Below are 27620 nucleotides of genomic sequence, written 5' to 3'. Positions count from 1 at the left end.
GAGTTCGCAGCCTCCAGGTACCACGGGCTGTTTGTGCAGGGGCTCGGGAGAGCTTGCTCTTCCCCGCATCTTCCCCTGTCCTTCCCCGGCTCTCCATCATTCCCGCCGGGCAGGCAGCGGAGACACATGTAATATTGGGGGGGGGGGGGGACGGAAAAACGTGGGTTTGAGCAGGGTTTTGAAGCAGCTGAGAAGCCGGCAGAGCGTGGGGCAGGGAGGCGGGTGCTGGCGTTGCCTCCGCTGCTGGTGAAGCCGGGAGGGGAGGGCGAATCCTGGCGGGGTGGGCGCCAAAGCCCTTGCCGTGGCTCTGCCCGGTGAGGTCCCGTGCACGGACGGAAGCAGGGATTTTACCTGGTTTTGTGATAATTACCGTGAAAGCTGGCTGTAAACCGGCTTTAGAGCCGTTCCCATCGCTCTGGGCATTTCATCTCTCAACCACCGCACCCCAAGCGGCCGGGGGTGCCGCGAGCCCCTCCGTGCCATCGGGTGACCTTCCCTTCGCAGGACAAGGCCGGTCCCTGGTGCCCCGGAGGCAGCAGCGAGGGTGGGCGAGGGACCTCCCGGCCGGGGGGACCTTCCCTGACGCTGCTCTCGGCTTAAAACTTGGCAGCAACGATTCGGGGGGAGGCGAAAAGGCGGCAGAGGGGGATCCCCCCCGCGGTCCCCCGCGGCACCGGGGCGGCTGCTGGAGAAAGCGATGGAGAAGAGCAGCATCCCCGGGAAGAGCAGAGCATCCTGCGGCGTGGCCGGGCTGGATCCGGCTGTGCCCGTACCCCCGGTCCTGCACGGTGCGTTGGCTGCTGGGGTGCGATGGGGACCCCAAATCCTGGCGCTGGGCTCAGGCGGGTGACGATGGCGGGAGCTTGGATGGCTCCTCTTGCCTCCAAAGTCTCCCTCTGCCTTCCTCCCCTCCGCGACCGATCCCGGGGCGGCTGCGAGGCTTTTCCTTGATGCACGCTGAGTCTCTGTGCCCCGTCCCCAGCGTGCGGCCCGTCACAGGGGGGGTGTCGGGCTGTGTCCCCCCACCCGCTGCTGCCCGGCCCCAGCCCGACGCCTGCCAACGTCGCACGAGGCTGGGGCCGTGCTGTTTTCTGTGCGTCAAAATTAACTTCCAACCTGATGGAAAAACCTTAATTTGCACTTCAAAGCGCTTTGCAGCAATCTGCCAGCATGAGCAAAAGCCGGAGCTGGCACTCGTGATTTTTCCGGGGCCTTGTTTGCGGCAGAGCCCGGCCCCCCCCAGCTCCTGCCAGCCCCCCTTTGATTCCCTGGGGGTCAGGGGTCCTCTCCTGCCTTTCAGCCCAGCCCTGAGACCCCCCCCCAAGCCTCCAAGAGCTGTTGACTCCTCCAGGCTGGGCAATGAAGGCGACGTGATGATTCCCTGGCAGAAATTCAGATGGAGACGGCTGCGCTTTGCTCACCGAAGCCTCGGAGCTGCGGGTGCCCGCCCGCCATCGGCCTCACAAAACCTCCTCGGCCTCGTGTTGTGTTTCCAGCTCCGAACCCCCTGGCGTGGCACCCGGCTCCCGCTCCAGCCCTGGGGATCAGCGGGTGGTGTGACATCCCACCGGCCGTACCCACCGATGCCGACCGGGGACGGGACGGGGGTCTCCGGCCGCGCTGCCATCGGCGCCACTCCGGCTCCTGTGCCGAGGCTCCGTGCGCTGAATCACTCCCGGCGCAGCCCAGGCTCCATCCAAGCGATGCTACGGCTGCGCTAAACATAGCGCCGGGAAGGGGGGTCTGGGACGGGGGCCCCCATGGGAGCTTCGCTGGGCCCGAGGCTTGGCTCCCTGTGGGTCTCCGAGGGAGGGGACAGGGGCTGGGGGAAGCCAAGCTCCATCTTTGCCTGGTTTTGCACCGACCCCTTTTCCCCCGGCGTGAGCCGTCTCGTGATGGAGGCAGATGGCCGGGATGCAGGATGGCACCGCGCTGGCGGCTCCCGGCTCCTTTCTGCCACCGGTGCCTGGGCAGGAGCGAAGCTGCCCCCCCCCCCCACCCCCAGCCACCATCCCGGGGGCTCCGCTTCCCCCCCAGGTCCTCCAGTGGGGTGGGACGAGGCCTCGGAGGGGATGCTCGTCCCGTCGGGCTCAGTGCCGTGGGTCTGTCCGTCCAGGCCTCGGGGTCTGCAGGAGCCAGGGTGGCAGCGGTGCCCCCCCGCACCCCAGGGGGGGCTGCAGGGCTCTGTCCCCCCAGAGCACGGGACTCGCCGGTGGAGCCCCCGGCAGCGGCGGTGCCGGCGAAAGGAGAGCAGCTATTAATAACCCTGCGCAGCACAGGGAAAAAAAATGTAATTCCATAATGGAAGCGGCTCCGAGAGAACAATTCAGGGAATAAAATGTTCCGGGGTGGGGGGTGGGAGGCGAGCCCAGCCCCCAGCGGCCTGTGGCTGCGGCGCTGCTCTGCCATTGCCCCCCCCGGCCCCGGGGTCAGCCCCGCTGTGGGTAGGGGGGGGGACACCGGCCGCAGGGGGGGGCTGGGGACCGGTGTGTGTCGTCCCCCCCCAGGGCAGGGCGGGGGGTGGCGGCTCCGGGGCGGGGGGGGGCTGCAGCGGGGCGGGGGTCCGGGACACCGTGTCGTGTGCCCCCCCCCCCCGGGGCACGGCGGGTCCCCGGGACGATACCGGAGGGGGGGTGGGGGGGGGCAGCCCCGGGGGCGGCCCCGGCGCGTGGCGTGGGGAGGGGCCGGCGGCCGCCCGGTGCCCACGTGGTTTCTCGGTGTCTCCGGAGCGGAAGAAACGGCGGTCGGGGCTGCGGCGGGGGCGGCCGGCACCGGGAGCGGCGACACCGGCACCGGGAGCGGGACCGAGCGGGGCGGGGAAGGAACCGCATCCCGGCGGGCGCCGCCGCAGCGCAGCGCATCGCAACGCATCGCCGGTGAGTGCGGGGCCTGGGCCGGGGCCGTTGGGGGGGGAAACCGGGCCGTCCCCGCCCCACCCGGGCCCCCGCCGCCCCGGCCCCCGGCGGCTGCCGGCCTCCTCCGGCCCCATCGCGTCCCCATCGCCATCCCCATCATCCCCCCCCCGCGGCTCCATCCCCGTCCCTGCCTCCATCCCCGGCTCCGCCCCGAGCCCCTCCTGCGGCTCCGACCCCGGCCCCGGTCCCTGCCCGGCGACCCCCGGCGCGGTGCGGCACCGGGCTGGGCGCAGGGGGGACGGGCGGCGCCGGGCCGGGCTGGGGGCGCTGGGAGGGGGGGGGGGGGGTTACCGGAGGCGCCGGGGCCGACGCAGGCCGGGTCCCCCCCTCCCCGCCCCGCCCGCCGCTGCCCGCGACCCCCGCCCAGGCCCCGCTGCCGGGGTCGGGGGTCTCGCTCGCTGCCGGCTCCCGTTGCAGCCCCCCCGCCTTCACCCGGGGCCGCAGCAGCAGCACGGTGTCCCGGCCACCCCCAGCCCGGCCCCCCTGCAGCCCCCCGACCCCCTCCCCAGCAGCGGGGAGAGCGCCCAGGGAGGTCACAGCAATGAGGAGGGGGCTTGTACCGGTGGCAGCCCCCCGAGGCCGGGGACAGGGGGTGCGTGGCTGGAGCTCGGTCCCACCGTGCGCGTCCTCCCAGACCCCCCCAAGCGGGACCGGGGGGGCTGCGTGGTGCCTGTCCCCAGATGCCAGCTGGGTGCTGGTCGCCCGGTGGCATCCGCTGCCCGGCACGGCCCGTTCCCATCCCCATCCCCACCCCCACGGGGGCACTGAGCCGCCGCTGGCCCGCTGAGCCCTCCCGCAGCGTCCCGGTGCCGGGGAGCCGCAGCCCCATTTTTGCTCTCTTTCAAGGCATTTGTAGGCCTCGAGGAGGGGCCGACTGCCTGGAGCGTGGAGGGAGCGTAGCTGGTGCGGTGCCGTGGGGAACTCCGCCGTTGCCCCTGGAGCCTAATGACGGCGCTGCCATCTCCTGCCGACCCTCTGGTGGCTGATCTCCCGAGCTCCTGCCCACCGCGGCTCCCTGCCCGCGCCGCCGACGCCTGAGACGCGCGTGCCCGCGCCGCAGCCCTGCCCAGCCCGCACCGCCTCGCCCCGCGCCCGGGGCCCGCCGCAAGGCAGGTGTCACTGTGTGATACAGACGGGGAAACTGAGGCACGGTTTGGGGAGCAGCAGGGCCAGGGGACTTGGGGCCCGGCTGTGGGTGCAGAGCTGCTGTCAGGCCCTCGGTGTTGGGGTGGGAGAGGGTCCCGTCCCCGCTCAGCTCCGGGGGTGCCCCCTCCACCCCATATGGTGGCCCCAGGACCCCCAGGCTGGTCCCGGCCAGGGGTCTGGGCACCCACCGGCCCCAGGACTCCTGGGGTCTTGCTTTGAGGGGGTCACCAGAGTCTGGGGGAGTGTTGTCTCAGCTCATGGAGGTGCCTCAGTTTCCCCTGGGAGGATGCTGACTGTGCCCTCCCTGCCTGAGCAGAGGTGGGTCCCAAGTGCCTCCTCCATCGCTGCCCCGGGCAGGGGGGGGCATTTAAGGCCCTCAAGGTGGGGAGGCAGAGGAGGGGTCACGGTGCTGGGGGGCTTTGTCTGCGTTTCGTGCTCCTTGTCCCAGCAGAGGCCGTGAAACGGGCGGCTGCGACTGCCCGGCCCCGGCCGAGCTGGGGCTGCGGGAGCAGGCGGGGGGGCTGGGGGTGTCGGCAGGCTGGGCTGGCCCCAGGCTCTGGCGGTGGCCTGGGGGGGACGGGCCGTCCCTTCCCCCCCGTCACCCTGCAGAAATCACCTCCCTCTCCTGGCTTTGTGCTATGAATTATTTGTGTGGCGGCTGCCGGGTGTCTGCCTGAGCCGGCGGGGCTGCGTGCGGCTGGTGGCCGCCCCGGTGCCCACGGCATCCCCGCATGGGATGGGGGGACATCCTGGTGCCCCCAGAGCACCGCGTACGGGTGCCGGGGCTCAGCGCCGCAGTCATGGCCACCTCACCGGCTCCAGGTGCCTTGTCCCCACCGGGACGGCTGTGCCAAAGGGCCCAGGAGCCGATGGCAGCAGCTTTCGGGAGCCTCGACCGGGGACAAATCCTACGGCAGAGGGAGCCGGGCAGGATCAGGCCCTGCCATGGGGCAGCTCGGGGGCCGTGCCGTGAGGCAGGTAGCCCCCCGGGGGTGTGCGGCATCAGCGGTATATAGGGCACGGCGGTGGCTGCGTGCCGCGGCGGCAGCGTGGGAGGGCGGGAAGCAGCTCGCGTGCGGCGCGGGGCGGGAGGCAGCGGCACCGGACGCTATTTCTGGCGCTGGCTCCCGTGGGGACGTGGGGAAAGTCACCGAGTTCCCCCCTGGGGATGCTCTCTGCGGTGATGGCCCCTGCTGTGGGGGCTGCCGGGACCCCTGTCTCCCCCCTTGCCTCCGTGGGGGCGGAGGCCATCACCTGGCCGATGTCCCCCCACCGCCCCGGGGGACACCGCGGGGTTGGAGCCGCTGCTGGCGGTGGCGGTCCCAGGGGACTGTCCTTCCTCCATCGCCCATTGGGACACGCCGGGCTCCCGCAGACCCCGCTCTGTCCCCAGGATGGGCTTGGGGGGGCTGATCCACGGCCCCCTCTGCCCCGGGTTGGATCCTGCACCCAGTGCCCCCCCCAGCCCAGCGCCTGCGCCAGGGGCTTCGGGCTGCCCCCGGCTGGGTTCATGCCTGCCCCGGGGTCACCAGCCCCTGTCTGTCTGTCCATCCATCCGTCTGTCCGTCCCCCCCCAGGCAGGACATGGACTCCATGTTCGAGGACGACATCAGCATCCTGACGCAGGAGGCGCTGGGGCCGGACGAGGACTGGCTGGACAGCCCCAACACCGACCTCTCGGGCGAGATGTGCTCGGCCTCCCACTTCGCCCTCATCACCGCCTACGACGACATCAAGAACCGGCTGACGGGGCTGGAGCGGGAGAACTCCACGCTCAAGCGCCGGCTCAAGATGTACGAGGTCAAGGTGAGGGGCCAGGAGGGCCGGCGGGGGGGGGGTCCCGGGGCCGGGGGTCCCCGCTGACCCCTCTGCCCCGCGGCCGCAGTACCCCCTCATCGGCGAGTTCGGGGAGGAGCACATCTTCTCCCTCTACGAGGCCAAGGAGACGTCGCTGCTCAAGAGCGAGAAGGCGTCGCTGCAGCAGCAGCTCAACCAGTTCCAGCACGAGGTGAGCGGTGCTGGTGGGACTGGGGGACACGGCGGCGGGGGGGGTGTGGTGGTCCCTGAGCCGTCCCCCCACCCTCCCGCCTCCCCGGCAGCTGCAGAAGAGCAAAGAGCGCGAGGAGCAGCTGGAGGAGATGATCCAGGCCTACGAGAAGCTGTGCGTGGAGAAGGCGGACCTGGAGACGGAGCTGGGCGAGATGGTGGGTGCCGGCGGGTGCTGCTGGCGGGGACCCGGTGCCTGGGGACATCACGGTCCCCTTCCCTGTGCTGCGACAGCAGCCAAGCAGATGGCTCCTCCGTCCCACGGGGCTGCCGGTGCCACCGCCGGGGCTCGGTGGGGATGCAGGGCTGGGGGGGCCGTGGCTGCTCGCCCCCATTGTGGCCGTGTCGGGGGCTGCGGTGACGCAGGTGGCTCGGCTTTGTCCCTGTCTTCCCACCTCACCGAGGGATGCTTCCAGCGTGTCCCCATCCCGGGTCGACCGGGCATTCCCGGCTTCCACTGCCCCATCCCCCGGGGGGGTCATCCCTGCTGTGCCCCCCCCATCTTGGGGGGCACGTACTGGGGACAGATCCCATCACCCTGCCAGGACGGCCACCAGCTCCACGGGTGTCCCCAGCACCGGATCTGCCGGGGGGGTCAGAAGAACCCCGGGGCGGGGGTTGTGCTGCCGGGGCGGGGGGTCTCAGCCCTCTTTTCCCCCCCCCCCCCCACTTCCCTGGTCAGCGGGCGCTGGTGGAGACGCACCTGAGCCGCATCCGGAGCCTGGAGCAGCAGCTGCGGCAGCGCGATGGCAGCACCTTCCCGGGGCTGGGCGCCCCGCTGCCCCCCCAGGAGGTGCCTTTCCTCGCCCTGCACCCCAACCCCGGCCTGACCCACGGTGAGCTGCCCCCCCCCCCCTGCCCCACGGCACCCCCCCCCGGGGCTGGGTGCCGGGGCGGGGGGCTGAGCCGTGCCGTGCCGTGCCCGCAGTGCTGGAGCGCGCCGGGGGCTGGCAGAGCCGGGGGCTGGAGGCAGCGGGGCGGCTGGAGGCCGAGCTGGAGGCGGCGCGGCAGGAGACCCAGCGCGCCCAGCACCGCGAGGAGCACCTCAAGGCCGAGTGCGAGCGGCTGCAGGCGGAGCTGAAGCACCTGCAGGACGCCCGGGAGCAGGTACGGGGTAGGGGCCGGCCCCGCAGGACCCCCACCCACCCACCCACCCATCCATCCACCCACCCATCCATCCATCCATCCATCCACCCACCCATCCACCCATCCATCCATCCACCCACCCATCCACCCATCCATCCCCGCTGGGTGGGGGTCCGGGCGCTGATGGCATGTTCTGCTCCCCCCAGGACCAGTCAGAGCGGGACATGGCCTGGGTGAAGAAGGTGGGCGACGACCAGTAAGTGCCGGGGGTGGACTGGGGCGAGGGCTGGGCTGCGGTGGGGGGGGCCCAAGGCTTGGCTCCCTGTGGGTCTCCGAGGGTGGGGGGGACAGGGGCTGGGGGAAGCCAAGCTCCATCTTTGCCTGGTTTTGCACCGACCCCTTTTCCCCCGGCGTGAGCCGTCTCGTGATGGAGGCAGATGGCCGGGATGCAGGATGGCACCGCGCTGGCGGCTCCCGGCTCCTTTCTGCCGCCGGTGCCTGGGCAGGAGCGAAGCTGCCCCCCGCCCCCCCCCACCCCCAGCCACCATCCCGGGGGCTCCGCTTCCCCCCCAGGTCCTCCGGTGGGGTGGGACGAGGCCTCGGAGGGGATGCTCGTCCCGTCGGGCTCAGTGCCATGGGTCTGTCCGTCCAGGCCTCGGGGTCTGCAGGAGCCAGGGTGGGTCCCCAGCCTGGCAGGGAGTGTGCAGGGGGGGCTCTGCGGGGACACCACTGGCCTTCATGTCCTGGGGGGACAGGACCTCGGGGGCTTCCCCCCGCTGAAGCGCTGCGGGCAGGTGGGATCCTGCACCCCGAAATCGCTCTGCGCACCCCAGGAGTTGGGCTCCAGGCGTGGGGTGGCCGCAGTCCGGCATCCGGCACCGTACGGGCTGCGCGGTGCCGGCTCGGCGCGGGGGGCCACTGCCTCCAGAGGGCACTGACGGCGTGTGGCTGCCGTGCAGCACCCTACGGCACCCAACCGTGCCGTGCAGCACCCTACGGCACCCAGCCGGGCCGTGCATCCGTGCCAGGCTGCGGGATGGCGGCTTGGCTGCACCGGGCAGCACCAGGAGCGCGTCCGGGCTTCTGGGATCCCTTGGCTGCCCCTTCTCCAGCCCTGCACCGACCCCCGCCGGAGTGTTGCTTTCTGGGATGGTGTAACTGATGCGGAGCCATCGGGAATCCCTCCTCCGGCCCTTCACCCCTTCCCGGCTTCCCCCTCGCTGCAGCCGTGAGCTCGGGGGGCTCCGTCAGGGCAACCCCCCCCGGTGCTGGGTGGCGCTGGGAAGGGGGGCCTGGAGCACCCCGGCTTTGGGGCAAAACACGCCAAATCCGAGGAGGGCTGAGGAGAGCTGGGGCAGGTGGCACGGCTGTGCCCCGCGTCCCCCTCCCCGGGGCCGCACCCGGCATGGGGGTGTGCAGAGCAGCTCTGAGAGCCCCCCCCCCCAAAACCTGTTTAATTAGCCCACGGCCTCGTTACCCCGCTGTCCTCCCCGCTTCAGCCTCGCGCCCGTGTCCCTGCCGCGGCCGGGACTTCGCACCCCCGTGTGTCGTGTGTGTCCGTGTCCCCGCGATGTGACACGGGGCAGGACGCGCGGGGCTGGCGTCACGGCTCCTGGGGGCACGTCGGGCTGTGGGGGGGCCGCCAGCCCCTTGCGAGCTGTGGACAGATAAAAGGTGACGCGCGGGGACTCGGAGAAGGTGCTGGGGTGTCGGGGGGGTGTCGGGGGGCGGGGGGGGGGGAGTTCTCCCCCTGCTTTTTCCCGAGGTGTCGGATGCTTTTGCCGTTTCTTGTCTCCCCGGCGTAAATCAGCGTGCGGGGCCGGGGGGGGCCGGCCGCATCCGCGCTGGCATCGCCGGGGGCGGCTGCCACCCCGTCTCTCCGACACACATCCCGGAGGGGGGGTGTCCCTCGATAACCCTCCCCACGCTTCTTCCACCTTAATCCGCTTTATTTTTCACGAAGTTCGTCCCTGTCGGGGCCGGGAGAGCCGAGCTCGCCCCCGCTGTGCCCCCCCTCCCGCGGCGGCCCCCCCCCATCCCCCCCCGTTCCCCTGCCCGCAATATCCAGCCCCCACCGGGAAATAAAACTCCAAATAGATGTATTAACATTTCCCAAAAACACCTTGTTTCCAAGCCCCACTTCCCCAGGTTGGGGAGGGGAAACTGAGGCAGGGCTGGCTCCATGCCCCTCTCCCCGAGCTGGGGGGGGGCACCTTCCCCCCCTCCCCGCGCCCAGCCTTTCCCTCCCCGCTCTTTTCTTGTAAATACGGCTCTTTTTTGTAACCCGCTCCTCTTCCACCACTTATTTTGGTGTGAAAGGTGCATTATCGGCGCTTTCCATCTCCGGGTGACTTTTCTGGCTGGCTTTTGCCGAATTAGTCACCGTGCCACCGCGGCGTGAGCGGGGTGGGGGGTCCCTCTGCCCCTTTCCCGCCCCCCCCCCTTTTTTTTTTTTTAGTTTCTTTTCTTGGTTTTGTCTTTTTTTTGTTCTTTCTGAGGTCGCAGCCTTTCCTGCTTGTGCTTCCTTGGGAGGGGGCCGGGGAAAAGTTGGGAACCAAATCACAAGGAAAGCCCCCGGGGGGGGGACGGACCTGGGGGGGGTGGAGGGTGCTGGAAAGCTGCGGGGCCGGGGGATGCTTCCCAAGATCCGTCCCCAGCATGTCACCACCAGCACCCAGCGGTGACGGTGCCAAAAGCCGGGGGGGGGGGTTGGGTTGGGTTGGGTGCAGGAAGGTTGGAGCACCCCCCCCCGCCAGCCCCGTGCCGTCTCGCTGCCCTGCTGCCGACACCGTTTTGGTGAGATTTTGTGGGTTTTGATGAATCTTGCACCCATGGGTGCCCGCGCCGGGGCTGCCGCTGGGATCAACGCCAACGACGCTGCGCCGGGACACCCCCGTCCCCTGCTCCCCCCACCCCAATCCTGCGGCAAAGCGGGGGGGGGGCCGAGCTGCTGCTGGGGTCATGCCCGGCCCCCCCCAGCCCTGGCTGCCCCCAGCCCGGCGGCGATGGCTGCTTCGCCTGCGGTTCCTGCTTTTATTTCAGTCTTCGACGGCTTCTCGTTTCCCAGGTGTGACTCGCGCGGGGTCACCCCCTTCCTCCCCCCCCGGGGGGGGCTGCACCCTGCCCGGCACCCGCCATCGCCGATTAACTTTCCCACCGAGGGTGGGGGCCAAACCCCGGTGCTGGTGGCGGGAAGGTGCCCTCGTGTGTGTGTTTCTGGGGGTTTCTGGGGACCACACGGTGCCGGGGGGGCGTAGGGGTATCGTTTGTTGGCGGGGGCGGGGGGGGGGGGATGGCGCGGCCTCGCCAGCAGCCCAGGGGATGGATCTGGTGTCCCCAGCCCCTCGCTTGGGTGGTCCTGGCCGGGGGGGTCCCAGCCCTGCTGTGTCCCTCAGTGTGGCCCTGGCTGGGGACAAGGAGGGGGCCGATGCCGGCCGTCCCGCCGGGGCCATGGGGACCCACGGGGACCCACGCGCTCCCACGGCATCGGACGTGGGCGGCCGGGTTTTCGGCGGCTGTTTTGTTCTCACGCCTTATCTGCAGTTGCGGATCAAAACCCCACAGTTTGGCCTGAAACGGAGCCTTTTTGGGAGGGCGGGTGGCACCAAGACACCCCCCCCCGCCCTCCGCAGCGTTCCCCTCCTCTGCCAGCACCAAACCTCACAAAAAGCCTTGCAGAACCCCCCCGGCTGCAGGAGGGACCTCTGGGGCAGGTCCGTGTCCCCCCCCCGGGTGCCAGCAGGGTGCCCTGGGTGGGGGCCGGGGGCTGCTTGTCCGTCCCCCCCCCGGCACCGCTCCCTCCTCCGCCCCAGAGCTGCGGTTTTGGTGCTTCCTCCCTGCGCCTCAGCGCAACTTTGGGGGTGCTGGGGTGACCCCCCCCCCGCCACGAGAGCGGCCGAAATCCAGCAGCAGGGCTGGGGGGAGCCTGGACACCCCCCCCAGCTTTGGGGAGCGGCCACAGCCTCGGGGCCGGGTCCCCACGATGGGGCACAGAGGGGAAACTGAGGCAGGAGAGGCGGGAGCCTGCAGGGCTGCAAGGGGGGGGGGGCAGCTGTGTCCGGGGATGTCCCCGGGTGCTCGGGGACTCTGGGGACGTGACATGGCGACCCGCCTGGGGAAACATCTTTTTCTCTTTCTTTTTCACTTTCTTTACTTTTTCTCTGTCTTCTTTTTTCTTCTTTTCTTTTTATCTCTATTTTCTTCCTTTTTCTTCTTTTTTTTTCTTTTTATCTCTATTTTGTTCTTGTTCTTTTCTTTTTTCATCTCTTCTTTTTTCTTCTCTATTTTCATTTTTCTTCTTTCCATTTTCCTCTTTTTCTTCTTTTTTCTTCTTCTTTTCTTTTTCGTCTTTCTGTTCTCCTTTTCTTCTATTTTGTTCTTTTCCTCTGTATTTTCTTCTTTTTCTCTGTATTTTTTTCTTTTCTTTTCTTTTCTTTTCTTTTCTTTTCTTTTCTTTTCTTTTCTTTTCTTTTCTTTTCTTTTCTTTTCTTTTCTTTTCTTTTCTTTTCTTTTCTTTTCTTTTCTTTTCTTTTCTTTTCTTTTCTTTTCTTTCGTCTTCTTTTCTCCTTTTCTTTCTTCTCTCTTTTATTTTCTTTTATCTTTTTTCTTCTTTCTTCTTTTCTTTTTTCTTTTCTTTTTCCTTCTTTTCTTTTCCTCCCCCCCGCCCGCCATGAGCTGACGGGGGGCGGGCAGGGCCAGACCTGTCGGCTGCTGTTACAAGCGGCGTCTCCCAGGTCCCCGGGGGTGTCACAACGGCTCAGTTGAACTCTCGGTGCGCGGCGCCGAGCCCCCAGCCCCCCCGGGGCCCGCGGGAGACGGCTTCTCCCTTCACATCACCGCGGAGAACATGGTTTTGAAAAGTGACACTGAAATTGGGGAAGAATCGATGACTTTGTCACGGCCACCGAGAGATGGAGGGGGGGACTGCGGCACCCACCTCCCTCCCGCTCCCAGCTGCTCCCGGTGCACGGGGCGGCCGCGGGTGCGATGCCGGGCGGCGCACAGCCACAACTTTTCCCTTTTGAGTTAAAAACCTGAATTTGGATTAGTTTGGGGCACGCCCCACAGCGCCCCATGGCGGGGGGGGGGGGGGGCTCTCAGCCAGGGGACCAGGGATGTTTTTCCCTCGGTGACACTTCGTCCCCGCCGCAGGGTGAACCTGGCGCTGGCCTACACGGAGCTGACGGAGGAGCTGTGCCGCCTGAGGAACCTCAGCTCCCTGCAGAGCCAGATCCTCCGCGCCCTGCTGCAGGAGAAGAGCCTCAACGGCGGTAAGGGGGGGCTGGGGGCGGGGGGAGCTGGCACCCTGTGGCTGGAGGGGGCTGGGGTGCAAAAAAATGGTGTCCTGACACCATGTCCTGACACCACGCTGGTGTCCTGCCATCGTCCTCCGGCTGGTGATGAGCTCCTGCCTGTGTCCATCCCATGGAGCATCCGTCCCTGGGAAGCACCCATCCCATGGAGCATCTGTCCCTGGGAAGCACCCATCCCATGGAGCACCCATCCCATGGAGCATCTGTCCCTGGGAAGCACCCATCCCATGGAGCACCCATCCCATGGAGCACCCATCCCATGGAGCATCCCTCCCTGGGGAGCACCCATCCCATGGAGCACCCATCCCATGGAGCATCCATCCCTGGGGAGCACCCATCCCATGGAGCACCCATCCCTGGGGAGCACCCATCCCACAGAGCATCTGTCCCTGGGGAGCACCCATCCCTGGGAGCACCCATCCCTGGGAGCACCCCTCCACCTGAGCATCCCTCCCTGGGAGCATCCTTCCCCCGGAGCATCCCTCCCTCCAGGGGTCCTCACACCCGCATCCCCCCATCCATCCGGGACGCACACGGGTGACGGGGGGTATTTTCTGTGCCGCCGAGCTGACGGGGGCGGGGGGGTATTTTCTGTGCCCCCCCCGACCCTGCCCTGTCTCGCTTTGCAGGCCAGCGCCACTCCCCGCTGTCCCAGTGCCATTCCCCAGCCCAGCAGCGCCGCTCGCCCGCCCCGCAGTGCCCCTCGCCCGTCCCGCCGGGGCGTTCGCCAGCCCCCCAGTGCCAGTCGCCAGCTCTGCAGCGTCGCTCGCCGGGACCCCCCAGCCAGTCGCCGGCCCAGCAGCGCCGCTCGCCAGCCCCCGCTCCGTGCCAGTCCCCTGCCCAGCAGCGCCGGTCCCCCGTGCCCCCAGCCAGCCAGTCGCCCGCCCAACAGCGCCGGTCGCCGGTTCCGCCGCCGTGCTCCTCGCCGGCCTCGGCGTCACCGCACCGGCTGCCCGGCGAGAGGATGGAGTTGGGCTACGCCAAACCTTCCAGCCGCCACATCAAAGCCGGCTTCCAGGGGCGCCGCAGCTACTCGGAGGTGAGCAACGTGGCCCTGTACCAGCAGAGCCGCTCGCTCTGGCTCCAGCCCGAAGCCTCGACGCTCCCCAAGCACCGGCCCTACGGCGAGGTGTACCTGGGGGGCGCGGGGGCCCCCCTCAGCGCCCGCGAGCCCTTCGAGGAACACCTGCGCTTCGAGAAGCAATCGTCGGACGAAGAGGAGTGGGCGCTCCCCAGCCCCCCCAGCCCGGAGGCGGGGGCCATCCGTTGCGCATCCTTCTGCGCCGGCTTCCCCGTCCCCGACGCCGACGCCGTGCACCGGACGGCCGCTGCCTACGCCCGGGCAGAGCACGCTCAGTCCTGGCCCTCCATTAACGTAAGCGGGACGCCCCCCCGCCCCGACCGGGGAATGTGTTGCGGTGGGTTTGGGTGGAGGGAGATGCAAGGGAACCCCCCCACCACCACCACCACGCGGGCAGGGCGGTCGCCCCCCGGTGTGCCTCAGTTTCCCCATGTCTATCCAGCTGCGCGGCATCCCAGCCTGTACCCGGTGGTGGGAGGGTGCCGGGGAGGAGGAAAGGGGGGGGATGTGCCCCCCGCCCCCCGAACCCACCGCCCTGTGCCCCCGCAGCTGCTGCTGGAGACGGTGGACTCGGAGGTGCGGAGCTGCCCGCTGTGCCAGCTGGCCTTCCCCATCGGCTACCCGGACGATGCCCTGGTGAAACACATCGACTCCCACCTGGAGAACAGCAAGATCTGAGCCTTCCCCCCCACCTCCCGGGCCCCCCCACGGTCTTTGGATGCTGCATGAAAACACACGAGGAGTGACACGGCTCCCGAAATACCTCCAAGTCTTCAGTAGCTACAGAAAAGACTGAGCCCCCCCCCTCACGCCCCGGAGCCCCCCCAGCCCCCCCGTAAGTGGGCTCCTCCGCTCCCCCCCTCGCCCCATCCCTGCATCCGCGCCGGGTTCGGATGCTGAGATCGGGGCACCAGGATAACGCCATCCCGGGTGGTGGCTGGAGGGGACCCGTCTGCGCCCTCGGGTGTCACCTGCGCCCTCGGGTGTCGCTGCTTGATCTCAGGGAGGATTCGAGGGGCCGGTCCTGGATCCGGCCCCCAGGAAGCAGGTGAAGGGAAGGGGCTGCCCCTTCCCCGGCTCCTTGGGTCAGTGATGGGTTTGGGGGGAGCGTGGGGGGGGCAGCTGCTTGTTCTCGGTCCCCCTCACCTCATGCCACCGGTTCAAGCATCTTTCCACACTTTTACATTAAAAGCGACCCCCCCGTCCCTATTTCTCCCCCCTCCCCACAACGATGCTGCTGAGAAACGAACCCCAAGGCGCAGCATGGAACCCCCCCGCCCCCCCAGCACTGCACTGAGCTCCGCGGCCCGGGGGGCTCACCCCGACATTGTTGCCCCCCCTCCCCTCCGTGGGGACAGCGCAGCCCCCCAGCAGCCCCCTGCCACCGGGACCCCCTGCTTTAGCCCGGGGCTGCAGGTGGCTGCTCACCCCGAGCCCCCCACCCTGTCCCCGTCCCCCCCACGTTCAATCTACCTCAAAGCCGCCGGGAGAGGGGGGGTCCACAGCACTGTCCCCCCCCGCCGAGCCGCTCCACGCTGCATGTCCCCCCCCCAGTGCCACGGCGCGCACCCCCCATGCACTCCCAGGGGCTCGGCTGGGTGCGGCCCGCCCCCCCCTCACTGCACCGGGACCCCCGGGCAGAGGGACCCGCACTCTCTGCAACGCCACCCACTCCAATAAAACCCTTCCAGTGCCCAAAACGCCATGGGGGGGGCCAAAGCTGTGTCTTCTCTTTGGGTCCCCTGGGAGGGAAGGGGGGGGGGCCAGGCTGCGGGTGCCCCCCGGGTCTGGGGACAGGGCAGGGGACAAGCCCCGTGTCGGTGCATCCAGCCTCGGCAGAGCCAACTCGTGTCGCCGGGGCTCGGCAGGGTGGCTGCGGGGGTGACAGGGTTCGGGGTGCCCGTGGCGGGTAACCTGCACCCGCCGCCCCGTTCCCGGCACGGTGGCGCGTTTCGGGTTTACCGGCCTGGCGGGTGACAAGAAATGGGACAATCAAAAGCAAAACAAAAACTGTCACCAGCCCCAGGGGTGACGGCGGTGGCACGGCCAAACCTGGGGCCCGTGATGCCAGCACTGACATGCAGCTGGGCCGGTGCTTTTGGGGTCCCCTGGCAGATGGGGACATCCCCCTGGGGCTCGTCCCAGGCCTGGGGGGCTGTGGGGTGGGCACGGGGTGGGGGACTGTGGGTGCGATGGTGCCATCACGCCTGCTGGGCTCAGCTCATCCTCAGCGCTCGTGGCACGATGGCACGGCCCCGAGCCGCTCGCCCTGGTGATGCTGAGCGTCCCCAGGGTGACACCGAGGGGACAAAACGGCCATGGGGACCCCCAGCCCCACGTGGGACCCCGGCGTGGAGCAGCGCTGCCCTTCCCCGTTATTCGGGTGAGGGGGGCAGGGGGGTCTCACCAAACCCCGGGGGGGCCCACGGGCGAGCGAGGCACCGGAGGGGAGAGCGTGTGGCCCCGAGGACCACAGAGGAAGCGAAGGGCCCGCCAGCTGCTGGGTAAGTGACACGCCGAGCGAGGCGGCCCGGGAGGGAGCGCGGAGGGAGGGGGTGCCCCTGGGCACGACGCCGGGGTGATGGCCACGGAGCATCCCCGGTGGCCGGGGGAGGTCGGGGAGGGCTGGCGGGCTTCACGCCTCCGTCGCCTGCCGAGCGTCGGCCTCGTTAAGGGCTGACGCTTCTCCCTCCTAATGGCGCCAGCAAACCGGCTGCGGGGGGGGACACCCCACCCCGCAGGACTCAGGGTCCGGGGGGGGCGATGGCCAGGGTGAGGGCGCTCCCGGTACACCGAGGGGAAGGGTCTGCCCTGTGCACGGGGAAGCCCCGTCCCCCCCACCGTGGGTACCACCACCCCCGCGGCACCGCCGAGACCCTCCTCCTCCCTGTTATTGTAGGGCCTACAGCCGCCCTGCCCGCGGGCCGAGGGTCGGGGGGGGCCCGTGGGGCTGGTTTTGCACCCAGTGGGGGCGCGGGTGCACGGCCTCAGCGCCGCGACACCCTTAAACTCGGCTGCTCCTGAGAAATCCCAGCCTTTGCCTGCCCTGGCTCTGGCTGGGCACATCCACGTGATGAGTTGTGGCCCGTTCTCTGGCCTCCCTGTCCCGGGGAGGGGGTGGCTGCAGGAGGCGGAGGGGGCTCCGTCCCCGTCTCCCCGAGCAGGGCGCGGAGCCGGTTCCCAGCCGCTGCGGCAGGGCAGGCTGCGGGGCGATGGTGTGAAGGAGATAGGCACCGCGCCGCCCGAGAGGCAGCGGCAGCCTCGGGCGTTATCACAAACTGATCTCTGCATCAGGCGGGGTGGGGGGGGCGGGGGGGGAAGGTACAGCAGCCCCTGCCCAGGGCTGAGCAGGATCTGACCCCCCCCAAGATGGGCACTGGCAGCTGCGGGGTGCCGGGCAGCGAGGGGGACTGAGGCGGGGGGACACCCACGGGGATGTGACGCTGCAGGGGAGGGTCCCAAAAAGAAAAAACTGGGGGTGGGGGGGTGGGGGGGTGTTGAACCCACCCGAGGACAAGGCCTGATCCACACCCACGGCGGCGTCAAGGGCGGCCGGGCTCCTTCTCCCCCCCGTCCACCAGTTTGGACTGGAAATGCACTGGGACGGGGGCAGCGGAGGGAGCCCGGCGGCGGGCAGGGGGTGCCCGGCCCCCCACCCTCTCCCGCCACCCACTTTTACCCCCTGGCTCCTCTCTCCTTTTTTTTGAAATCACGTGATAAATGTCAAACGGCGGGTGCCGTTACTCATCCCGCCGCCGACTCAGCACCGCTTTCCTCCGGGGGCGGCTGCCGCTGAGTCAGGAGGCCGCTGGGCTCCCCCCGGGGGCACGGGGACCCCCGGCCCCCCCAAAAAACACCAGCTTTTCTCCAGGTCCCGGGCCGTGCAGGAGGAGCCAGGCGGCTCCGGGACGTGTGTCACCGGGGGGAGATGTGTCCCGTGCGTCCCCACCCCGAGCGCGTGATGCTCGTGTGAGCTTGGGGGGTCCTGGCACCCCGAATTTGGGGCGTTCGCCTCCGAAGCCGCTGCCTGGGGGCTGCCCCACTCCTCCGCCCTTGCATGGCGCTGGGGGGGGGACGACACACGAAGGGCTGGCGGTGGCCCCAGGGTGCCCGTGCTCACAGGGACCGCGGGGCTCGGTGCCCGGTGGCCGTGCTGTGCCTGTGGTGGCAGGGCCGAGCCACTTCCCATGGGCACATCACCCCACACACCCCCCCGCTTCACCCGTGGGGACCCCCCCGCCTCATCCCCGCTCCGTGTGGGGAAACCCTGCGACAGCCCCACTGCAAGAGGGACCGGTCCCCGCCGCTGCCTCCCGCGCCCCCCTGCCAGCTCCGTGCCTCAGTTTCCCCTCGCCCACCCCCCGCGGCTCCACCGAGCGGGGCTGCCCGAGGGGGGTGCGGCCCCGTTTCCTCCGACCCCCCCCCCCCACCCCCGGTGCCGTCGCCTCCTCGGCACCTCGCAGGAGGGAGCTGCCAACCGCAGCGCTGGGCTGTGGTTTTGGTCTCCCCCCGCGGGGTGACAGGGCTTCGCCCGCCCGGGGCTCAACCGGGTGCTCCCGGGGCGGGGGGGACGCTGCACCCTTGGGTGCCCGACCACCTTGCAGAGCTCAGGGTGCCGCGATGCCACCCATATGTGGCACATCCCGGTCCCCAAAACCACCCCGGGCAGCCCCTGCAGCTGCCCTGCCACAAGGGTGCTGGGGGGGGGGGACGTGGCGCTGCTGTCCCCACGGCTCGGGGCAGGGGACGGGGTGACCGGGAGCATCGCACCCCGCTCCCGGCAGCAGCTCCTGGGCGCCGGGACAAGGCAGCGGCTGTGCCCGGGGGTCCTGCTGGCAGCGGGGGGCGGGAGGACCCTCGTCGGGGCTCAAGTTGGGGGTCAGGCGTCCGGCTGGACCCACCGGGTCCCTGCTGTGGCTTGGCTGTGCCGGCCGCGGTGGCAAGGGACAAGCGGGTCTCAGCTCAGTCGCGAGAGCTGGGGGGGGGGTTCCGGCGGTGGCGGGGCTGGGGTCCGTCTCCTCCAGCCTGTCCCATGGGGTGGCGGGAGCATCGTCCCCCCAAAATGCCAGGGGCATCACAGCCCCCGCACAGGGGACTGTCACCCAGAGCCACCCACGTGCCAGGAGCCCCCTCCCCACCCCGGGGCCGTGCCCCCCCCCACCCATGGTGGGACACATGTGGCTCTGTGCCCGTGTCCCCTGATGTCCCCGGCCTCGCAGCGGGTCACACCTCGCCGTTTCCTATGCAGCAATTTTTTCTTTTTTTTTTTTTTTTTTTTTTTTCCCCTGGTAAAAAAACCCTCTTATTTTGGGCCGGTTGAAAGGTTTCTTTTTCCAGCGGGCTCTCGGGGTTTTTTTGTTTTGTTTTTTTTTTTCTCTCTCTTTTCTCGGCGTTTCTCTCATTTAGGGGAAAAATGAAACAATTCTCGCTGCTCGGGTCCCGCTTTCTCCTGCAGCTGGGTCTTTGCTCACAGAAGGGGGGCGGACGGGGACCAGGGATGCTCTTGCCCCATTGCCGGGTGTTCAGGGCCAGCTCCAGGCGGTGACAGCCCGACCTGGTGTCCCCAGCTTCACGTGCTGTGGAGGGGATTCTCTGATGTCTAGTAAGGGTTGTGCGGATATCTTGCCCTGGGTGTTTCTCGCTCCTTCCGACTTTGCCCGCTGAAGGGCTCCGTACACTCATGGGGACCATAAGATAAGCCCCTTCCCCCCCGTCAAAACTGGGCTGGAGGGATCCCCGCGGCTCCAGGGGACCCCTGGTCTCGGCTCGGGGGCCGCCGCGACGGCTCGGCCCCGGCTTCTCTCCGTCGGGGTTTATAGGAAACGGCGCTGCGAGGAAGCGCGCGGCGCTCCTGCCCGGGTGAGCGTTTCTTTCCAGCCGTGGGCGCCGAAAGGCCCCTCTCTGCCGCGGATCCGGTGTGAGTCAAAGCCAGAGCCCTGGGGTTTAACCACAAGCCCCAGAGCTGCCGTGTCACGGGGGAGCATCGCCAGAGGCGTTTATAAGAAATGGAGGGGCTGCCCGGCCAGGGGAAGGGACCCCGGCCCACACGGGGGGCTTTGCCCACACCCCCAGGGAGAAGCCCTTTGGCTCCGCTGGTGAAGGTGGCATGGCCGGCGGCTGCAGTGGTGGCCGCAGGGTCAGCTCTCTTGGCCCACGCCTTCTGCAAAGGAGCCACAGCTGCTGCGCTTTGGCTTCTCAGCTCAGCCCCTTCCCAGGGGTGCCCGGTGCGCGCGTGGCCCCAAGGTGCCCACGTCATCCCAGGGTGCTCATGTCACCCTGCTGGTCCCTGCTACACCCCTGGGTCCCCGCATCCAGGCTGGATACCTGGTGCCAGTGTCACCCTGGGTGCCCACGTCACCCCTGGGAGCCTGCATCCAGGCTGGCACCCAGTGCCAGCGTCACCCTGGGTGCCCACGTCACCCCTGGGTGCCTGGTCCCTGCGTCACCTTGGGGTCCCAGCGTCGCCCCGGGTGCCCGGCTCTCCTGCCCTGCAGGCAGCAGCTGCCTGTTGGTCCCCTGCCAGCTCGGGCTGCGGCACCGCTGGTCCCTTCCCCACGTGCGCCGCAGCTGCCTGACCTTTCGCAGATGCTCTCCCTGCACAGACAGAAGGTTTTCGCACGTGCCTTGCCCCCCCCCGGCCCCAGCTCCCCGCAGCCCTGAGGGGAGCAGTGGTGGCTCCCGTGGTCCCCGGGGACCCCCTGCGCTTCACAACCGGGATGTGCTGACCCTGCTGCCCCAGGGAGGATGCGGCATGTCCCCTCCTGGCCAAGCCACCCCAGCGTCCTTCCTCATCCCCGTGATGGGATCAGCTTTTTAGCGTCCATCTGCCGTCACCCCCCCTCCATTCCCAACCATCAGGGGGTCCGCGGCCTCAAATGACAGCGGGGGGGGGGAGATGCACAGCCTCGGCTGCCATGTGCCCAGCGCCATCACGGATGCCGCGGCGAGACAAGTGCCACCGGGCCCCCCGGGGACCCACAGGCTGCCGGCCCGGCCCCGGCCTCGCGCGCGGGACCCGCCATCTCGCTGCAGGGAGGTGACGGACCCAACACGCCGTGACATGGGCCTCGCTGTCCCCCCCCCGCCATGGCCAGCGCCTCGCCAGCGCCCGCCGGGGGGGACTTCTCGGCTGTCACAACCCATCCGCGTCCGGGGCCGCGTCTGCCGGCGCCGTAAGTGGGGTTAAACTCGGGGTCACCCGGATCGAGCATCCAAGGGAGGGGGGTCTATTGGAAGACAAGCCCCCCCCCCAAGTCACCCTGTGCCCTGGCACCCCCTGTCCCTGGCTGCCGACGAGGTGGGATGCAGGGGTGGGATGCAGGGGTGGGATGCAGGGGGTGGGATGAAGGGGTGGGATGCAGGGGGTGGGATGCAGGGGTGGGATGCAGGGGTGGGATGCAGGGGGTGGGATGAAGGGGTGGGATGCAGGGGTGATGCTCTGTGATGCAGGGAATGTTGGGGATGCCATGGAGGGAGGGACAGAAAATATGTCCCCCGCTCACTGTGTGGCTCTTGGGGGCAGCATGGTGGTAGCCAGCCATGGTGGTGGTCCCTTGGCAGACGTGCCCCCGGGGAGCTGCGCCTCGGCTCTCGCTGCAGGTCCTGGCTCTCGCTGCAGCCACGGGGACACGTGGAGCCGTGACGGCCATGAACTGCTGGTGGCCCCGCTCTGGCCGGTGGCCCAAAATCCAGCACCAAGCGGGTGCCCGGGGGCCATCGACACCCGCGCCGGCAGCCTGAACTCCCCGTGACCCGCCGGGATGGCAGCCACGGCCACCGCCAGCACGAGGCCACCCCGGGCACCGGGCCACCCTCACGGGGAGCACGGCCCCAGCGCTCCCCGCCACAATCCCGCCGTGAAACCCCTCCACGGGAAACCTCGGGGTCCCCCAAAAGCCCTTCAGCGCACGTGGGGCAGCTCGGGGCTGGGAAAGCAGCGTTTTGGGGACAAATCTGGCCCCGCTTGCGCTAGCAGGAGCCACCCCGGTGTGATGCTGAGCCCTGGCGCTTCGGGGGTGCCGGGCTTTGGGCTTTTGGGGCTGGGGACCCACAGCACAGCCTGTCCCCTTCCACCTCCATCCCAGCCCTCCCTCATTTTCGCCCCCCCGCCACCGCTCAGGCTCACCCCGTGCCGGCTGGGCCCGCGGGCAGCTCCTTTTAACCGGCGGCTGAAATGGAACCGGCTCTGGCTCCTTCCCCCTGACCTATTTTTAACATTTGATTGGATTTTGTTTTTTTATTATTTTTTTTTTTTTCCCTTTTCTCTTCCCGCGCGCCGGCCCCGGGTGCAAGCGCGGTGTCAGCCCCGCGTCACATCAATTAACGCGCGCAGGGCGTCATTTGTCACTTTGCATTTTTCCCAAGGGCCCCTCACCGTGCCGCCGCGGTGGGTGCATGCCACGCCGGGCTGGGTGTCCCTGCCGCCGGATGGGTGCCGGTGACACTCCTCCTGCACGGTGTTTCGGGGTGCCCCGGGTCTGTCTGGTGGAACCCATGAGCCGGTGCTGCCACCCACTTTGCCGGGGTCCCGGTGCTGGGTGGGAGGGTCCCCGGCGGGGGCCGGGACACTCGAGCATGGCCCCCCCGTCCCCAAGCAGCCGGTGCCGACACCTCCACTTCCGTCGGCAGGGCCCCCACGGGTATTTTTAACTCCCGGCCCCTGCATTTGGCACACACCGAGTGTCCGTCCCCGCTGCCGTCCTGCCTCCGGCTGCCTCCCCCAGCCCCTGCCGCCCCCCGGGGCAGGATCGGACCCTGCAGAGCCACGTCGGACCCTGCAGCACTGCACGGGACCCGATGGGATGGGATGGGACCCAAGGGGTCAGGGTCGGTCCCTGTGTGACACGGAGGGACCCTGCAGGGCAGGATTGGACTCCGCAGGGCAGGATGGGACCGGAGGAGGCAGGATGAGACCCGACACGGCAGGACAGGACCCCGAGGGGTGGAATGGGACCTGAAGGGGCAGGATGAGACCCTGCACCGCAGGACAGGACCCTGAGGGACTGGATGGCAACCTGTGGGGCAAGATCAGACCCTGTAGGGCAGGATTGTTTCCTATGGGTCAGGCTGAGCCCCTGGAAAGCAGGACTAGACTCTATGGGGCAGAATCAGACCCGATGGGGGAAGATGGGACCCCGCAGGGCAGGACTGAACCCTGTGGGGCAGGATAGGATCCCATGGGGCAGGAACTGGAGACCCAGCTGGGACCCTGCGGGACAGGGTGGGACCCGGAGGGGCAGGATCGCCCCCCCCCCCCCCCGCCCCCCCGTGGGGCAGGATGAGACATCGCCACCTCTTCTGCCGGGCTGGAGCATCCTCAGCCCCATCCCCGAGGGGTCCACGCACACCTCCCCCCTCCCATGTCCCCACGTCACCCGTGTCACCGAGCCCACGGGTCCCCTCCCGCGGCCGCGGCCGCATCCCCGCACGGGGGCTCTCGGGAGGGGTGTGCGGGGGGGGCGGTGGCGGTGGCGGTGGCGGGGGGGGGTGTGGGGGGGGGGCGATCCCGCACACCCCTGTGCCCGCCGGGGTCGCGTGTTGTCAGAAGCTGTAGCCCGTGTCTCGCCCCCCCCACCCCCAACCCCCCCCCCCCACCCCGCGCCGTGTCCTCCCCCCATCACTCCTCGGCCTTCGCCTCCCGCTGACGAAGGGGAAGGGCCGGGGGGCCCGAGCCCCGCACGCCCCCGTCACGCTAAGCCGGGCGGACAGGGGCTGCGCCCCCCCCGGCGCTCCCCAGGGAGCCGCGGCTTTTCACCGAGGATCTGCCTCCCGCTGAAGCAAATCGCTTCGTACGCGGGGGGGGGGGGGACGGGGGGGGACGGGGCGGGGAGTCGCGGGGGGGGCGAGGGGCCGGCGAGCGGCGGCGGCGGCGGCGGCGGCGGGGGGTGAAACCGACTCCCCCCAGCCCGGCGGGCGCTGGCGGGGGGGGGCCCCTGCACGCCTGGCGGACCCCCCCCCCCCTCCCCGCCTCCTGTGCACAGGGGGGCAGGCTCACACCGGCACCCTCGCACACCCGCAGCAGCCCCTGTGCACACCCGCCCCCCCCGCACGCACACACTGGCCCCTCGCGCACCCACACCAGCCCCCCTACGCATCCTTGCAGCCCCCCCACCCCACCCCCCCCCCCCAGCCCTCTTGCACACCCGTGCGTGCACAGGCTCCCTTGCACGCTCGCACACACACCGGCCCCCTCACACACACGCTCGTGGCCCCTTGCACACCCCCCCCAGGCCCTCGCACACCCCTCCACGCACACATCAGCCCCTTACGCAGCCTTGCACCCCCCCCCCCCGCCCTCTTGCACACCCGTGCACACACATGCCCCCTTTGCGCACACCCCCCCAGGTCCTTGCACACCCGTACGCACACACCAGCCCCCTTACACAACCCTCAGCCTTCTGGCACCCCCCCGACACACATCAGGCCTTTACACAACCTCGTACCCCCCCAGCCCTCTCGCACACCCGCGCACACACCCCGGCCCCCTCGCACACCCACAGAGCCCCACGCTCATCGATGCTCCCCGGCGCCCCGGGGGAACGGTGGCATCCTGGACATGGTGACACCGCGGGGACGGTGACACCGCGGGGACGGTGACACCCCGGACACGGTGGCGCTGGGACAGGGAGGCGGTGGGAAGCTGCACGCTGCCACCTCCCACGCCGGCTCCCACGGCCGGGGCGAGGAGGAGGAGGAGGAGGAGGAGGAGGAGGAGGAGGAGGAAGAGGAGGGGGGAGCAGAGCCAAACCACTGTTCAGTCTCCCGGGGCCAGCGGGCAGGATCGGTCCCGCAGCGCGCCCGTGACTCCGGGACGGGACATCGCGGCGGGCGGGGGTGTCCCGCGGCCGGCCCCCCCGTGCCACCCCAAGCCGGGCCCCCCCCCCCCGGGGAGCGCGGTGGCGGCGGGGGCGCGGGGGGCGCGGGGCGCCGAGCACCAGGAGGGTTTTGGATGGCAGCGGCTGGAACGATGTTAATGACTTTTCTTCCTGTCGCTCTCCTTTTACACCGAGGGCAGCTCCGTAACCAGAGCCGCTTCCTTCCCCGAGATTAAGGAGCCGTCTGCTCGGCCCCCCCCCGGCCGCTGACACCCCCCCCCCCCCCGGAGCTGCCACCGGCATGTCACCCCCCGGCTGGCCCAGGCCTGGCGCCGGCGGCGCACCCATCCTCAGCACCCATGGGTGCTCCCCTTCCAGGCGCGGAGCATCCTCCCAGCCCCGCTCGGGGTTCATCCCACCAGATGGGAAGATGGTTTGAGGGTGCTAAGGGGAAGCCCCGTGGCCCCCCCCCCAACTCCCCTCCTTTCCCCCTGAAACCCCCCGTGGGGCTTCCCCCTCAAAGCGGGGCTGCCGAAGGGCCGGGGTGGAGCGTGGTTTGGGGCAGGAAGGAGGAGGGTGACAGTGCTGGGGTGCAGGGCGGGGAGCGGTGGCGTGGGGAGGACGGGGGCCAGGACCTGCCGGGGGGGGGGCCGAGCCCCCCAAACCGGCCACCGGCTCTGCCTTGTCCCCTGGTCGTCACTGCCCGTGACTCAGTTTCCCCTGCCCGCTCTGACTCACAGGACACTGCTGGTGGCGTGGGACCTGGCTACGCTTTTTGGGGGGGACGCAGGGCGCCTGGGGACTGTGGGATGACCGGCCTGGGGGTGCAGGAGGGGGCTCTGCGGGCTCAGCAGCATCGCTCCACTCCAGGGTACGGCACAGGGGGACCAGGGATGTGGCTCCATCGCACCCCGCACCCTTCGGCCCCTGGACGTCGAAGCACCCGGGGCTGGATGGCGGCGGGCGCAGGATGGGGCCCCGGGCCGGGCTGCGCTGGGTGTCCCCCGGGCGGGTGGCAGGTGGCCGGCCCGGCCCGGCCGCGCTGCGGTTTGCATTCATGCCTCCATGAACTTCTCAGCAACGCGCTGCCTTCGAGCAGCAGCGAGATGCAAATTCCTCCGGGGCGGGGGGAGGATTTTTGTTTTTCCCTGAGACCAAATTTAGCCCCGGTGGGTGCCCGGTGCCTTCGCGCTCGTTTTAATAATGAAAACAGGAACAATGCCATTTAGTAAGAAAATAACCCCCAAGTTTCCACTCGCTCCCCAGCAGAAAAATTCCTGCCGGAAAAACAAATCCCCACAGCAGCACCCAGCACCTGCCGGGGGTCTGGGCTGGGGAGGGGCGTGGGGACAGTGGGGCTTGCTTGGGGACAGCAGGGCATGGGCTTGCATGCTGATGGGGGCCGGCTCCTGCCCAGTGCTTCCACCAAAGATTTGGTCCCGGGATCGGCCGGGTTGATGTCCAGGAGATGAGGGATGGAGAGGTGCCGCAGAGGTGACATGGAGCAGGGGGTGTCTGGGATAATCCCCCTGCAAAGCCTCCCACCCCCATCCCGTGCCGGCGCTGGAGACCCCAGGGATGAGGCTGTTCGACGCTGCAGCTGCGGGAGGAGAAACCGAGGCACGGGGCGCTGCCGGGGCTGGGCTCAAACCAGGGCTGGGCTCTGGGGAGACTGGAAATCCCGCCGGGGGTGGGCTGGGGCTCGGCGCTGCGGCTGCTTTGGGAGGGATGTGGCCTGCGAGGCGGCGAGCATGGCCCGGGCCCGCGGGGCGTATCCTGCAGCCTGAGCCGCTTCCTCCCCGGCCCGGCCGCGGGCAACGGCGTGTCGGTGAGTGCCGGAAACCAAACGGGCGGCCGGGAGGGACCGGGCACGGGGGGCAGGCGCTGCCACCCTCGGCCCCATGCTCGCGAGGACGCTGGGATGTGCAAAGTGCTATGTTGCATCAGCCACCTGCAGAGGGGAAACTGAGGCACGGGGCTTGACGAGGGAGGGAATTTGGCCCCGAGGAGGTGCCAGGGCTCCTGCCCTCCAGGAGAATGGGGGTGAGGATGCCCAGCCGGCTCCACTGGCTGCAGGGAGGTTTGGACCAGGCCGCTTGGCGCAGGGACTGTCCCATCCCAAGGAACACCGCGTCGGAGGGGACCAAGCCGGAATCCCGGGCTTAGGATGCCCCGGAGCGTCCCCGTCACCGGCAGACGAGGCTGTTCAAGGTGACAGCCAGGACACGGCTCCCAGCTCTCCTCTCCCTCCCGGCCCCGAGCAAGTCCTCCCTGCGCAGGGACGCTGGTGACAACCGCGGCCCCAGGAGTCCTGCCGTGTCTCCCAGGGAGGGCAGCGTCCCCGGTGTCACTTTACTGCAGCGAGGAGGGAAGATTCAAGGACGTGACACCCTGGGGACAGAGCCACGCTCCTTCCCCCGCCCCGCCTGACCCCGCTGGCGGCACCGCGCGGGACTGGGACCCCCGGGGCGAGGGGGGACGTGGGGTGGCGGTGGCAGGTCCCCGGCCGCGGGCGCAGCGGGGGATGCTCGTGAGCCCGACACCCATCTGGGGGGCCGCGAGGGCTGATCTCGCAGCGGGGGGGTGTGTGTGCCTGTGAATTTATCCTCGCCGGCGATGGTATAACAGGAATGAATTAGCACGTCGTGACGTCAGGGAGCACATGTGCTGCAGCACTTGCTTCCCCCCCACCTCGTTAATGAGCTGCTCCCCCCCCTCCCCATTCATAACCCCCCCTCCGGCCTTTATTTTTCCTCCTAGAAAAATTTTCTGGAAATTTCCTTGTTTTCCTTCTTTTTCTCACTTGGGAACGGGGCGGGGGGATTCCTGCCCAATGGGTCGGGAGGGGGTGGCAGTGCCCTGGCAGCCCGGGGGTGCCCAGGGCGGGGGGGGGGGGGGGCAGCCGCCGTGCTTTGCCCTGGACACAGATGTCACAGACGGGGGGCAGCGGCGGTGCCAGGGAGGGGTGTACACTTGTGTGCGTGTGTGTGTGTGCGCACACACCAGGCCAGGGGTGAGCAACTGGGGGCAGCCCCCACTGCAAAATTCCCCCCACACACCCCCACCTCTGCCTCATGCCCCAACACCAGCCCTCTCTCCGCCCCCCCCCCCCCCCCCAACTCCCAGGGGATTAGGGGCCGGGAGGAGCTGGCAGGGAGCCGGAAAGGCAGAGGGGGGGGTCAGCGGGGGGGGGGGGGGCTTTGCATAGAGATTGGAGCCG

The 27620-nt window shown here is 69.3% G+C and overlaps 1 protein-coding gene across 1 annotated transcript; it reads left to right on the top strand.

The window, feature by feature from the left end:
- The first annotated feature begins 2701 nt into the window (after positions 1 to 2701).
- Positions 2702 to 15114, top strand: TBKBP1 (TBK1 binding protein 1). The gene is made up of 11 exons (XM_063354395.1): positions 2702 to 2876; positions 3762 to 4028; positions 5643 to 5867; positions 5947 to 6069; positions 6161 to 6265; positions 6790 to 6943; positions 7036 to 7214; positions 7400 to 7449; positions 12345 to 12463; positions 13135 to 13880; positions 14136 to 15114. Exons 3-11 carry the CDS (start codon positions 5646 to 5648, stop codon positions 14262 to 14264), a joined length of 1827 nt encoding a protein of 608 aa, XP_063210465.1. The 5' UTR covers positions 2702 to 2876; positions 3762 to 4028; positions 5643 to 5645; the 3' UTR covers positions 14265 to 15114.
- Positions 15115 to 27620: the final 12506 nt, after the last annotated feature.

This window comes from Chroicocephalus ridibundus, chromosome 17 (genome assembly GCF_963924245.1).
Source record: "Chroicocephalus ridibundus chromosome 17, bChrRid1.1, whole genome shotgun sequence".
NCBI classification, from domain to species: Eukaryota; Metazoa; Chordata; class Aves; order Charadriiformes; family Laridae; genus Chroicocephalus; species Chroicocephalus ridibundus.
The sequence above is the reverse complement of the archived record's forward strand: the minus strand, read 5'-3'. Positions and strand labels throughout refer to the sequence as shown.